The sequence below is a fragment of the Nomia melanderi genome, chromosome 2, assembly GCF_051020985.1.
Source record: "Nomia melanderi isolate GNS246 chromosome 2, iyNomMela1, whole genome shotgun sequence".
In the NCBI taxonomy this organism is placed as follows: domain Eukaryota; kingdom Metazoa; phylum Arthropoda; class Insecta; order Hymenoptera; family Halictidae; genus Nomia; species Nomia melanderi.
In genome coordinates, this window is record NC_135000.1 from 26,291,607 (window position 1) to 26,305,300 (window position 13,694).

The 13,694-nt window shown below is 40.9% G+C and overlaps 1 protein-coding gene across 13 annotated transcripts in view; it reads left to right on the top strand.

Moving 5' to 3' along the window:
- Positions 1-13,694, top strand: part of Ndae1 (Na[+]-driven anion exchanger 1) — a 72,801-nt gene that overhangs the window by 49,886 nt on the left and 9,221 nt on the right. For 9 of the 13 annotated variants that reach the window (XM_031991060.2, XM_076364984.1, XM_031991058.2 and 6 more), the window contains 12 exons: positions 1,097-1,282; positions 1,599-1,805; positions 2,946-3,358; positions 3,428-3,593; positions 3,997-4,155; positions 4,253-4,402; positions 5,093-5,368; positions 6,609-6,998; positions 7,073-7,180; positions 7,788-7,922; positions 11,411-11,592; positions 12,329-12,452. In XM_031991060.2, the coding sequence (XP_031846920.2) occupies positions 1,097-1,282; positions 1,599-1,805; positions 2,946-3,358; positions 3,428-3,593; positions 3,997-4,155; positions 4,253-4,402; positions 5,093-5,368; positions 6,609-6,998; positions 7,073-7,180; positions 7,788-7,922; positions 11,411-11,592; positions 12,329-12,452 (2,496 nt within the window). Of the gene's footprint in view, positions 1-1,096; positions 1,283-1,598; positions 1,806-2,945; positions 3,359-3,427; positions 3,594-3,996; positions 4,156-4,252; positions 4,403-5,092; positions 5,369-6,608; positions 6,999-7,072; positions 7,181-7,787; positions 7,923-10,436; positions 10,563-11,410; positions 11,593-12,328; positions 12,565-13,694 lie in introns of those variants that run through there. The other 4 variants (XM_031991056.2, XM_076364985.1, XR_004236256.2 and 1 more) reach the window with 3 other exon arrangements.

The following is a 13,694-nucleotide window of genomic DNA, read 5'->3' on the forward strand; positions in this document are numbered from 1 at the left end:
TTGTTGTTTGGTTGCGTTCAATGAAATGGCGATTGAGGGTCGTGTCTTGAGTGCAAGGGTTAATCTTTTGCATTCGGCAATATTTTTTGTGACGAACTCTCGTTGTTTTCTGATGAAATTTTAACGATATTGTTTGGAAGTTATATGGAGGAATATATTAGTTCTATGTTTCATGTGTTAAGAAATTATTCAATATTTTTCGTGACGAATGTTCGTTGCTTTCTGATGAAATTTTAACGATACTGTTTGGAATTTATATGAAGAAACATTTTGCATAAAAGATGACAGAGTTGTTTTATTTCTGTTTCGTGTGTTAAAAAATTATTCAATATTTTATATTGAATTGTTCATTTTGTTGTTTTGTTACGTTCAATGAAATGGCGATTGCGGGTCGTGTCTTGAGTGCAAGGGTTAATCTTTTGCACTCGACAATATTTTTTGTGACGAACTCTCGTTGTTTTCTGATGAAATTTTAACGATATTGTTTGGAAGTTATATGGAGGAATATATTAGTTCTATGTTTCATGTGTTAAGAAATTATTCAATATTTTATATTTAATTTTTCCTTTTATTGTTTTATTGCGTTCAATCAAATGGCGACTGAGGGTCACTTCTAAGACAACCCTTTGCACTCGTGACGCGACTCTCGCCACTTAATCAAACGCAACAAAAGAACAAAATAAAGAATTCAATATAAAATGTCGAATAATTAGTTAAAACATGAAACATAAAAATAATATATTCCTCCATATAAGTTCCAAACAATATCGTTAACATTTCATCAAAAAATGAACGTTCGTCAAAATATTGTCGAGTGCAAAGGGTTAATATCAATCTTCGTACAACACAATCCATAAAACATTAGTTGAAAAAAATATCAGTATCAAACAATAATATCTCCAATGAAAAACCTCTGCAGTGCAAAGGATCAATACAGACACGTGCAGTGATCCAACGATAGCTCGAATGATCCCCTTTCTTCGTTAATCCTGTGAAACGTAGAAATCCAAGGTGCGCGGGGCTTTTCATTAGCCTCGTACGTTTCTATAGCAAGAAATATATCCTCCAATGCGTCCTGATGATCCTCGTTCAACAGGGGAACACTCATTTCATGAGGAAAATCCCGGCAGGAGCCGAAGCGAGCAACATCCTCGTCGGGGAGGTCGATTTTTTAGATAAAACCCTGTCAGCCTTCATTCGCTTGAGCCAAGCCGGTATAATGGGAGACCTGACGGAAGTCCCTGTGCCAACGAGATTCATATTCGTCCTGTTGGGACCAACGGTAAGATACTTTCAACCTTGACCCACTCCACAGTCGGATCCGATTTGAAAGCCTAGCCTCCTCTTTCCGAGTAATTCGAGTTTTAACGAAGCAATTGTCCACGCTGATTGCCCCGTCTGCTCTCGGGCTCGAGAGTCCGATACGCGAAGTAATTTCGATCTGACACGAATACCGGCTTCGTTATATCGTTCAATATCATCACCTTCGCATACTCCGCCCGACGATTTAGCCGTATGCTCGCCCCGTAATCCATTCGATTCCCCGTCTCGTCGGCGACGCGATGCATTCGCCCCTTTGTTCTTGGAACTCGTCGCAGGGAGGTATCTCCGGTTTCCATGAGATCGGCCGGGCCATGGCCACGCTGATGTCGGACGAGGTGTTTCACGACGTGGCGTACAAAGCGAAGAATAGGAATCACCTGCTGGCCGGCATCGACGAGTTCCTGGACGCTGTTACGGTCCTGCCGCCCGGCGAGTGGGATCCTGCTATTAGGATAGAACCGCCCGCTGCGATTCCTTCGCAGGTATGCGATGGATTTTTCGGGTGCTCCGGTGGAATGCGATTGGAGTTTGGGAGATTGGAGATGCGAGAGTTTGAATGTTTGAAAGGATTAATATATGAAAGTTTAAATGTATGAAAGATTAACAGTTTCAGAGATTAAATATATGGAAGTTTGACAGTTCGAAAGGTTAAATGTATGAGAGTTTAAATGTTTGAAAGCTTAAATATGGGAAAGTTTAAATGTATGAAAGTTTAACAGTTTGAAAGATTAAATATATGGAAGTTTGACAGTTCGAAAGGTTACATATATGAGAGTTTAAATGTTTGAAAGCTTAAATATGGGGAAGTTTAAATGTATGAAAGTTTAACAGTTTGTAAGCTTAAATATATGAGAGTTTAAATATTTGAAAGCTTAAATATGTGAAAGTTTAAATATATGGAAGTTTAACAGGTTGTAAGCTTAAATATATGAGAGTTTAACCTTTGAAAGCTTAAATATATGAAAGTTTAATAGTGTAATAGTTTGGAAGTCTGAAAATTTGAAAATCTGAAAATTTGAAAGTTTGGAAGTTTGAAAACTTGGAAGTTTAAAAGTTTAAAAGCTTGAAAGCTTGAAAGTTTGAAAATATAAAAGTTTAAAAGTTTGGAAGTTTGAAAACTTGGAAGTTTAAATGCTTGAAAGTTTGGAAGTTTAAAAATATAAAAGATTAAAAGTTTGGAAGTTTGAAAACTTGGAAGTTTAAAAGTTTAAAAGCTTGAAAGCTTGGAAGTTCGAAAGATTGAAGTTTGAAAACATAAAAGTTTGAAGTTTAAAAGCTTGAAAGTTTGAAAACTTAGAAGTTTAAAAGCTTGAAAGTTTGAAAACTTAGAAGTTTAAAAGCTTGAAATCTTGACAGTTTTAAGTTTTAAAGCTTGAAAGTTCAAAAGTTTGAAAGCTCAAAGCTTGAAAACTAAAACTCCAAAACGTTAAAAGCATAATAACAAAGAAATTAGAAAATTTCAAACCTCCAAAATTTGAGATCTCCAAAATTTCAAAACACCAAAGACTCACAATCCACCGATCACCACGTAACCAAATTCCATCATTCAATTCCATCCACCACACAGAAAACCACATTCGCATTTTCCTCGAGAAGGTATTTGATCAGCGCGCCTGATTTAGGAGGTAAGAAAGCGGCCAAAAGAGGAGAAGCCAAAGGAGGATCTGGACGAGGAAGCGGACGAGCAGAAGCAAAGGGAGGAGTCCGGTCTGTCCAGGAGTGGGAAGCTGTTCGGCGGCCTGGTCAACGACATCAAAAGGAAAGCGCCATTTTACTTGTCCGACTTCAAAGACGCCTTGGCGATCCAATGCGTGGCGTCCTTCATTTTCCTGTACTTCGCCTGCCTGTCCCCTATAATCACGTTCGGCGGGCTACTGGGCGAGGCCACTGGTAAGAACATGGCCGCCATGGAGTCGCTCGTGTCCGGTTTCGTATGCGGCGTCGGGTACGGCCTCTTTTCCGGGCAGCCATTGACGATCCTCGGTTCGACCGGTCCAGTGCTAGTCTTCGAGACGATCGTCTACGACTTCTGCAAGTGAGTTTCCCTCTAAAAACCCTTAACACCTACCCAATCCACGCAACCGAGTTCATTGAATGTCCACAGAAAGGCAGGCTGGAACTACATGTCCTTCCGCTTCTGGATCGGCTCCTGGATCACGTTGATCCTAGTGATCCTCGTGGCGATCGACGCGAGCGCCTTGGTCTGCTACATCACGCGATTCACCGAAGAGAACTTCGCCACTCTGATCGCTTTCATCTTCATTTACAAGGTACTCGATCGAGCAACCGATCAAAGTTCCTCCAGCACGCTGAAAGGGCCTCGAACGATCGGGCTCTCTCGGAAAGTATCCCGGCCGTGATCGCGTTAATTATGCAATCGCGTCCTTCCCGGCCGATCCGAGTTAATTGGATGGTAACCGCTGTGCTTCGCGGATCGCTTCATCAGCGATACCGCCGGCATTTGGGTCACGAGTTACGGACGCCTTCTTTTCGATGGCCTTCCATGCGAAACTTCTGTATCGCGTCGCGATCATAGATATTTCATCGTCGCCGCGACGCGTTCAGCGACGGCTGGTCTGACGCTCCAGTTCCGAGGAACTCAACCGTTCCGAGCGATCGAGAACTTTTAATAATGTCGCGTTCCGATGGCTTTATAGGCTCCGCTTGTTCTAGGCGATCGAGAACGTGTTGTCTATAGGCAAGAAGTACCCCATAAATACACACGCGAACGACCAGTTCGACTACGAGTGCTGGTGCAAGCCGCCGAACGGCACTCTGCCGTCCAGCTACGACAACGTCAATTGGACGGCGCTGGATCAGGGAGCGTGCCAGGTGAGACAGTAGCCGGCAGACCGTCTCGTTAGGCGAGATTACAAACCTTCGGGCTGTCCCCTTAATATCATGGGCAACGTCGTTAACCCTCTTTCAGAGCTATAATGGCACCTTGGTGGGCGACGGGTGCAACCTGCCGCACTACATACCCGATGTGTTCCTCATGTCAGTTATACTGTTCATGGGCACCTTTTTATTATCCGTCGAGCTGAAAGACTTCAAGAACGCTCTCTTCTTCCCATCCAAGGTATTCCCTCTGCGAGGATCTTCTTTTTGAAATTACCGTAGGGCTTCCCATAAAATGAAAGTGTGCGGAACGGATCTATTGTTTCGAGAAGTTTTGGCGTGAACGAACGTTTGGAATTAACACTAGAATTAACTTCTGTTTCGCGTTAGCGATATCTTCGAAGCATTCAGTATTCGAAATGATTTTGAAGATAGTTTTATTTAAATACTATAATGAATGTCCGAAGGAACCGAGAATAATCTATTACTACAATATTCATAGTCATTACGTTTCAATCGTATCAAATGCTCGGTTCTAGTGTTAAGATAGTGAATGATGCTGAATGACCTCGCGAGTCGGCAAGCAGAAGTATATATTTTACTTCTGTTGTTAACCCTTTCGCTGCCGTGTCAAAGGTAACGCTTTTTTCGGGCCCTTTTGTCTCAAAAACTGACACTGCTTTTAGAAGCGAAACGATTAGTGTTCATAGTTTTGTTTATTGTTATTGTTTATATTGTCTTAACTTTCGGCTCCATCTTTGTAGCCGGTGACTATAGGCATCCGTAGTAGCGAAAGGGTTAAATCTGAGTTTCGCGAGTTTCCTTAAAGAATATGAATAATTCTATAATTAATTTAATGAAAGTATAAGAGATATAAATAAAAGTTGGTTACATTATCGACAGTGAAACGTTACCGTGCTCGTGATCGTAGGTCAGACAGGTGGTCAGCGATTTCGCAGTGATCATCGCGATCTTCTCGATGAGCACGCTCGATCATTTCGTGAACATACCGACGCCGAAGCTGGAGGTGCCGGAGGAGTTCAAGCCGACGTTGCACAATCGAGGGTGGGTGATCTGGCCTTTCCAGAATAATCCATGGTGGAGCGCCATTGTAGCCAGCCTGCCGGCTCTCCTGGGCACTATACTGATCTTCATGGACCAACAGATCACGGCCGTGATAGTCAATAGGAAAGAGAACAAGCTGAAGGCAAGCTATTTCCGATAAACACACTGATATTTTACTGGCGCTCGTAACGTTATGGGATCACTTCGCTCTCTTTGCTATACGGTGCGACTGATGCGTGTAAACCTTTCAGCGAATCGTACAGTTAGAACCGAATGTTAACACATTGTTGACCGGTCACGAGTTAATCCGCGCTGGCACGGCTGAATTTTGTGCGGGGCTGTTTTTGTGTATGGCAGAGCTCAACACGAATTACGTGTAAACGATACAGCGCTACAATGTGTGACGGACAATACTGTTCTCTACGCGAGTACATTGGAATAAAGTTTTTCATGATTAAATTATAATTTTTCTTAAAGACACGATACGCATAATTTAACTTTAACAATTTACTTTGATAATTAATAATACAATTGGGCATGATATATTTTAAAGCACGGTACGACACATAAACCTACGTCACGATCTTCACACTCATAGCGCGATCTTCGTCTTGTACCGCTCTTTGAACATACGATACAATTTCGGAACGCTGTTCCAGATGTTTTGGACTTACAATAGAATGGAAAATGTTTTTCGGCTAGTCTAAATGGGTGATCGCGAAAGCCACTATAGTGGCGCGTCGTGCCTGAGAGGTTAATCCGTGCTGGCACTTCCATTAGCCATTTCAAGTTTTCAAATGCGGGGCAATATAGAATACCGCGAAAGCGAAATATTCAAAGTTATTTAACCAGTTAACTGTGGAATTTAGTTGGAGAAACCTCTGGTTCTGCGCGCAATAAAATGAAAAAATGGAGCGTGTACTCGTCGAACGCAGGACGAATGCACGTTAAATATTTTTAGACACACCACGTTTATTAGAGTATATTTCAGTGAAAAAATGAAGAATTCATCGCTGAAAGAATTAGTATCGTGTCAAGCTTTACGATGACGTGTATACTCGTCGAACACAGTTAACATGTTCCGTGCCACGGGAACTTCGGTTATATTTTGCTTATGAACTGTATTGACTTTTTCAATAGAATAATTAGATATATTCAGGTTTTTGGTCATTTTTATGTATTTTGATATTGTTTCTTTATGTTCTCACTGCTTTGTAACTGTTCACATTAAAAATATTTTCTTACAAAAATTGGCGTGTACCACATGTGGTGCACGTGGCACGGAACGCGTTAACGTGTTAGTAGCGAGCGCCAGCTTCCTCACATTTGACAGTATACTACCGGTCGTACGCGTAATGATCGTTGGAGACGATTCTCCGCAGAAAGGGTGCGGCTACCATCTAGACCTGTTCATCCTCGCGATCCTGATCGAGATCTGCTCGGTGATGGGTCTGCCGTGGTTCGTCGCAGCGACCGTGCTCTCGATCAACCACGTGAACTCGCTGAAGCTGGAGTCCGAATGCGCCGCGCCCGGCGAGAAGCCGCAGTTCCTCGGCGTCCGAGAACAACGGCTCACCCACATCCTGATTTTCCTGATGATCGGCTGCTCGGTCCTGTTGACGCCGATGCTCAGACACATACCCATGCCGGTCCTGTTCGGTGTCTTCCTCTACATGGGCGTGGCATCTCTGAAAGGCCTCCAGTTCTTCGACAGGATCCTGATCATGCTGATGCCGGTCAAGTATCAACCAGACTACATGTTCCTTCGACAGGTAACGTAGAATTCGATGATCGTCGCCTGATATAATTCGGTGAGCTTTGTCGTTCATTTTTGATTGTCGTTTAGGTACCGCTGAAACGCGTCCACCTGTTCACGGCGATACAACTGGCTTGCCTGGCGTGCCTCTGGATCATCAAATCATTCAGCAGTACTTCCATCCTCTTCCCTCTGATGGTGAGAATAGCGTCTGAGATGGTTCAGAATGACCTATCTGAAAGTTCCTAGGTTTTGTTATTAACTCTTTGCACTTCGAGAGTGTTCTTCTTCTCTTTTTCTGCTTTCTCTTCTTTCTGATGAAGCATAGTCGACATTCCTTGAAACTAACTTATCGAGGAATCGTACATAAATTAAAAGAGGCTGTTTTAGTCGAACGTTTCACATACTAACATGTCATACGAAACTTAATATTAAACGTTATACTTCATAATTTTGCTGTATCAAATCGTTTCGCGACTGAGAGGCGCCTATGGAATGCAAAGGGTTAAAATTGTATCAATACTCTTATGGAGAATTATAAAATAAATTAGCGCATACTTTAGTTTCTAGAACTCGAAATAAGTAGGAATCAACACGGATTTGTTAATCAAATTTTCAGTTGTAATAGCAGTTACAATCCTGAATCGACGGAATAGCTCTTTCTAATCTAAATGTTATATGAACGTAGGATTAGCAATTAAACGATAGACTAAAAATCCCGCATTATCGCGGAGCCGGCGCGCAATGTGTTAAAAAGAGTATACCGTCGACGATCTTCAAACTGACCGAAGTTTCCCTTCCGCAGCTGGTGGTGATGATCGGTATAAGGAAATCGCTGGACCTAATGTTCACGCAGCGCGAGCTGAAGATCCTGGACGACGTGATGCCGGAACCGAGCAAGAAGCACGCGGACGATCTTCGCCAGCTCGAGAGTGGCGAGGTTAGCTACGTGAGACGAATACTAAACGCGATCGTTGGTCGTAAATAGCACGCGAGAAGTGACCGCGTGGCGAACATTTGCCCCGTGGTCACTGTGACCGTCTGCGACTACGACGAGCCACCGTTTCGACAGAAACGCAAGGAACTAGGTATCTTGATCGTCGATCGCGTCAGAGCAGCTTGAGACGTCTCGCTGGGACAGCGGTTCTTAACCTTTCCCATTCGCGACCCAAACGGAGATAAACAGTTATCTCGAACTTTATCAGTATCTCGCTGAAGATATCCTTGTTAAATTATAATACGAAACGTGTAATCGTCTAGAGAAGTCTCTGACCCAGTATCCAAAACAATAAATATGTTATTTATAACTCATTTCATATTATCCCGCTGATATTTAATAGAAAATCTAATGTAAAATGTGTGTTACAATCTAGAGATCGTTACATGTATCTGAGAATCGTCTCGTTAACCGTTTGGCTGCTGACGGATTTTTTCCAAAATTGAAAACACTTTTCATAGAATAAACTCTTATATTGCAACAACAATTTTTAAAAATACCATTTACTTACTTAAATTTGTTTTAATTCAGTTTGTGGATAGAATTAGTAAAAAGCACTTATAATTCACTCGAATTAACGCAAATAATTTTTTATGATCCTTTACACGAGTTTGCTATACAAAGCGCGTGAATTCCCTTTTTACAAATAGAGCAAATTAATTTTGAACAAAAAAGGATCGCACTCTTCGCAATTTTGGCAAAACAGCCGAACTCAGCAGTCAAACGGTTAAAGGGAACGATCCAATATCTAAAACAGACAATAAACATGTTATTGTAACTTATTTTATATTGTCCGATGTTCGATAGAGAATCTAATGTAAAATGTGTGTTACAACGTAGACTTACGTGATCGTATCTGAAAATCGTTCGTGTCTCGTTGAAGAGAAGGAACAGCGACTTTTGGGTCGCGGTTTATAAGTTGAGAACCGCTGCGCTAGTGGACCATAGGAAAGAGAGTCGTCGTCGTCGACGTCATCGTTGCCGTTATTCGTTGTTATTATTGTTAATCTTCTTCCGACCAAAAGCAATAACAGTCTGTCCGTCCCTGGACGTAGCAAAGTAACAATGACCGTCTGTGCGAAACGAAAAGTTCCCATCGTCTCCGTTTGTGTCTGCGAGGAGGCGCGATCCGCACAATCCCGACCAAGATGGATTCGTTCGCGCAGACACGTTCCCGCGAGTGCCAAATAGAAATTCACACGACCGCGAGACCGAACCGGTCGCCGGTCCGACCAGTATTAATTATACGAACGATTCTTGCGCCGCCGTTTCATTGTTCTCTAAACAATGCAACGTTTTATTGTCTCGGACACTTTCGCAGATAAGCTTGTACCGCCTGTGAGTAACACTGAGTTAGAGCGATAGCGGATCGTACACGCTCACGGTATTTACTGTCGAGAATGTTCGCGTCGACGAGAGATCGTTCGTGTCACGATCTTCGATTTATGCTCGGCCTAAACGGACGAGGTAGAGAAAAGTTACTGCGAACGCGTTGGAACGTGGCCAAGTTACGATGGAGTTGGGTATTAATCCGTGGAAGGTTTTAGTTCGATTAGTCGATTGACTCTCGAGAAATCTTTGACTTAATGACAATAATCGTCGATCGTTAACCCTTCGCACTCGACAGTTTTCCACTTGAAGTATTCTGTATTTTCTAATTAGATGTAGACGAGATTCTTTAAAATGAGTTTAACGAGGAATCATACATGAATTAGGTAAAGCTGTTTTCTTTCGATGTTTCACGTATCGATGCAATACACAAAGGTTAATGGTAAATATAAAAGTTTATAATTTTCCTGTATCAGATCATCTGGCGACTAGGAGTCGCCTCTCGAGTGCAAAGGGTTAACAAAGGAGAATTCATTGGAGTATCGCATGATTTAATCCTTTGCACTCCTATGAGTTTCACAGCTCTGACTTTGTTAAGATTTTTAAAATAAATTATGTTATTCTCAATATTAGTAAGGAGGATTTACAGTGCTCTCTACGAACTATTCTCAAATGCATTTCAAATAAAATATAATAATAGAGTTGTCGAGAAAGATGGAAGTTCGGAGTGCAAAGGGTTAATCGATGATACAAAAGATTCAATGACGAAAGTGTCGGTAGTTGATCAGTGATTAAGTTTAACTAACGATCGAACTGCGAGTTTAATCCGTAATCGCCGCAATTACGAGGGATCCGATTAATAATCGCAATCAACGACCAACGATAACCACTAATTTAGTCGTTAATTGCCGTTAACAAACTGAACTCGAAATTGAATCGATCGCCTGCCCAACTCTGGTATACGATATCATTGTCACCTCATCGCGACAACACGCCTACCCTTCGACACACGATGTGTACCGTCGAACACTTTGGATTACCCGTCTTCGAAACCTATTTGGAAATACATTATTCTTTGAAAACACACACCAAAATCTCTCTGTAAACCCAGACTGTTCCCTTGCGCAGCATCCGAACACAACCGACACTGTTCTAATACCTACAATCTACGCACGATACGTCTGAAATTCCGTCACGCGGCAGAAGTAGAGTAGACCGTTGTTGGTCAGACAGGATGGGTGCTAGCGACACAAGGTCTGTACACAATGACAAGTCTCGATTGAATCCAGTGTGACTAACAAATTCGAATAGGTTGTTCTTGCTGGCGAAAGGGTGGGGGTTCACGCGGTCACTGTCATGAACATTTTGAGCGTTCTATACAATGTTGCTTGTTCTTTCATAACAATGACGAATCTTATTTCAACGCATTCGCTGTCGTACAGTATGTGATTTGATTTGTCGATTGATTTTATGTTAGTTTGAAATATAACGAGGAATCGCGTTAGGAATTTGAAATTTCGAAGTGTTTAATTATGCATTGGTAGCGAATGGGTTGAAAACACAGGGAGACAGGGGGAAAAATGATCGATAAGGAAATGAGAGGCCGGAGGCAAAAAGGTAGCAGTCGTCATCGAGTCCTGTGGCTGTCATTTTTGGTACGTGACCACATGTGCACGTCCTTAGTTCCTCAGCACACGAGGAATGTAATTTTCAAGTTCATATTATATATACATCCCCGCTGAAGATCACACTGTCATTACGTTTAACATCCGAATGTCGATCACTGCGATACATCCGTTTGCGAATGTGGCGACGAAGCTTTGGATTGTCGAGTCATCGATCGAAGAGTGTTTGAATTTTTTATTTATTGAGATTCGAGTGATGATTGTTTGTTTTTTTTATGGGAATGGTATGGTGATCGTTTGATTCGATCGATGTCGATCGATTGGCGTCCAAGTTCGTTGTTGCTCGAGCTCTATCGACGACGTATGTCGAGAGAGAGAGAGTTTTCGCTCAGCTCGATGCATGGCTTGAGGCTTTTCGTAACCGATTATTGAAACTGGCAGCCGGTTCGTGAATTAATTCGACGATGTGTTCTGCAGGAGCATAACGAATCGACGGGATACGGGACGACCGCGGGTAACATACAGATCTCGTTGGCGAACGGGAATATTATGAGGATCCCCGTGACGAGCATCAATATCAGCGAGGAGGTGAACAAGACGGGGATCTGGCAACAGGTCAACGAGGGGAACGAGAAGCCGAAGCAGACCAAGTTGATCAAGTATGTATCGGTTGGAGGAAGAAGGAAACTATATTTTTGATCGAATGTGGAATCTGGAAACGAATAGTTGAAATTTCAACTTTTAAGTTTTAAGTTTCAAATTTTTCTGACTTTCAAACTTTCAAACTTTCAAACCTTCAAACTTTCAAACTTTCAAATCTTCAAATCTTCTAACAGTCAAGCTTTGAAATCTTGAAATCTTGGAATCTTCAGATCTTCAAATTTTCAAAGCTTCAAATTTTCAAATCTTCAGATCACTAAATTTTCAAACCTTCAAATCTTCAAATTTTCAAATTTTCTAACATTCAAACTTTCAAATTTTCAAATTTTCAAACTTTCAAATCTTGAAATCTCGAAATCTTGAAATATTGAAATCTTGAAATCTCGAAATCTAGAAATCTCGAAATCTTGAAATCTCGAAATCTTGAAATCTTGAAATCTTGAAATCTTGAAATCTTGAAATCTTGAAATCTTGAAATCTTGAAATCTTGAAATCTTGAAATCTCGAAATCTTGAAATTTTGAAATTTTGAAATCTTGAAACCTTGGAATCTTCAGATCTTCAAATTTTCAAAGCTTCAAATTTTCAAACTTTCAAATCTTGAAATCTTGAAATCTCGAAATCTTGAAATCTTGAAATCTTGAAACTTTGAAACCTCGAATCCCCTAAACCTTAAAATCTTGAAACTTTCAAACCTTCAAATAAATAAATTTTCAAATTCCAAATGCCACGTCAGCACGTCGAAGCAAAAGAAGCACTCGAAAAAGGATAGCTCGTTGATGGCCGACGAGACGACGAGACTGACCACGATGACCGAGGAGGACGAGGATGACAGTGGGATCTCTATCAAGGTGACACACGTAAATGACTCTAAATTCTAACCACCATCACCAATCCGATAATTCACATGGCAAGACACACAGAGCAAGAGCACCAATACACCGGCATGCAACTTAACCCCTGTACGCTACTGTGAGTAAGACTATGAAAGGGGGCTGCACGGTACCCTGCGGTTGAGTCGTCGTAGATAGAAATCCCCCGAACAACAACGACGACCGCTAAAAAGGAAAATATATCCAATTTCAATTTCCCTCGTCATTGATCCAATTCCCGACTATTTCTCGCATGGTCCCCTCTTAACGCGCCACTGCACTGCAGCGTCGTCTAGCATGCGTGAAAAGAAATCACGATTGAACGATGCAACCTGTTGAAAACGAAGGAACCGTCATTCACCTCCATTTATTTTAAATAATTCAAACTCCAACCAACATCTTCGAATAATTAACGCTAGAACTATCAAACTTCTCTGTTTTTAACCCTTAGCACTCCAGGTTTCGTAATCTAACAGCAACTGCAACTAATTTTCATTTTGAAAATTAGTAAATTAGAAATATAACAGTTCTTCGATCTTTTATTTCCCTTGTTAGTGAAATTCGGATGTGTGGAAAATCGATTGATTTTAGGGTAGTTTCAAGATTCATTAAAATATTTGATATTAGAACTGGTGCAGTATTGGAGCCTACAGAGTTCAAAGGGTTAATATTAATCTGTTGGTCTCATCTTCGCTTAAGAAAACTGATGATACAGAAACTTGTAACAACATTTTGCACTCCAAAGGTGCCTATCGATTGGTGCATCAAAATTGTAAAATTTCGTATTCAACATTAAGTTAGTTTTAAATTTTATTTTAAATATAAAAATATCATATTAAATTAAATATTATATTAAATATAAGAATATATATTACAATATTTGATTCCTCATTAAGTTAGTTGAAAAATCATCTATATCTCATAAAAATAAATTGAATATTTCTGGTAACAAATTTTTGGAGTGCAAAGGGTTAACACGTTGAACGCCGCATTTGAAAATATACAAAACGGAAGAAACATAATACGAAATCACTCGATTGAATTGCATTATTACACGTTCTATTTAAATGTTACATTATATAACATTAAAATACAGAAATGTTTTCAAATAATCGTTTCATCGAATGAACTGTATTCTATAAAAACTATAGCATTCAACGTGCTAACATGATATTCATGTTTGCCATGAAAATAAACGACGAGCCTGACTCGTGATATTCAAGTTTGGCC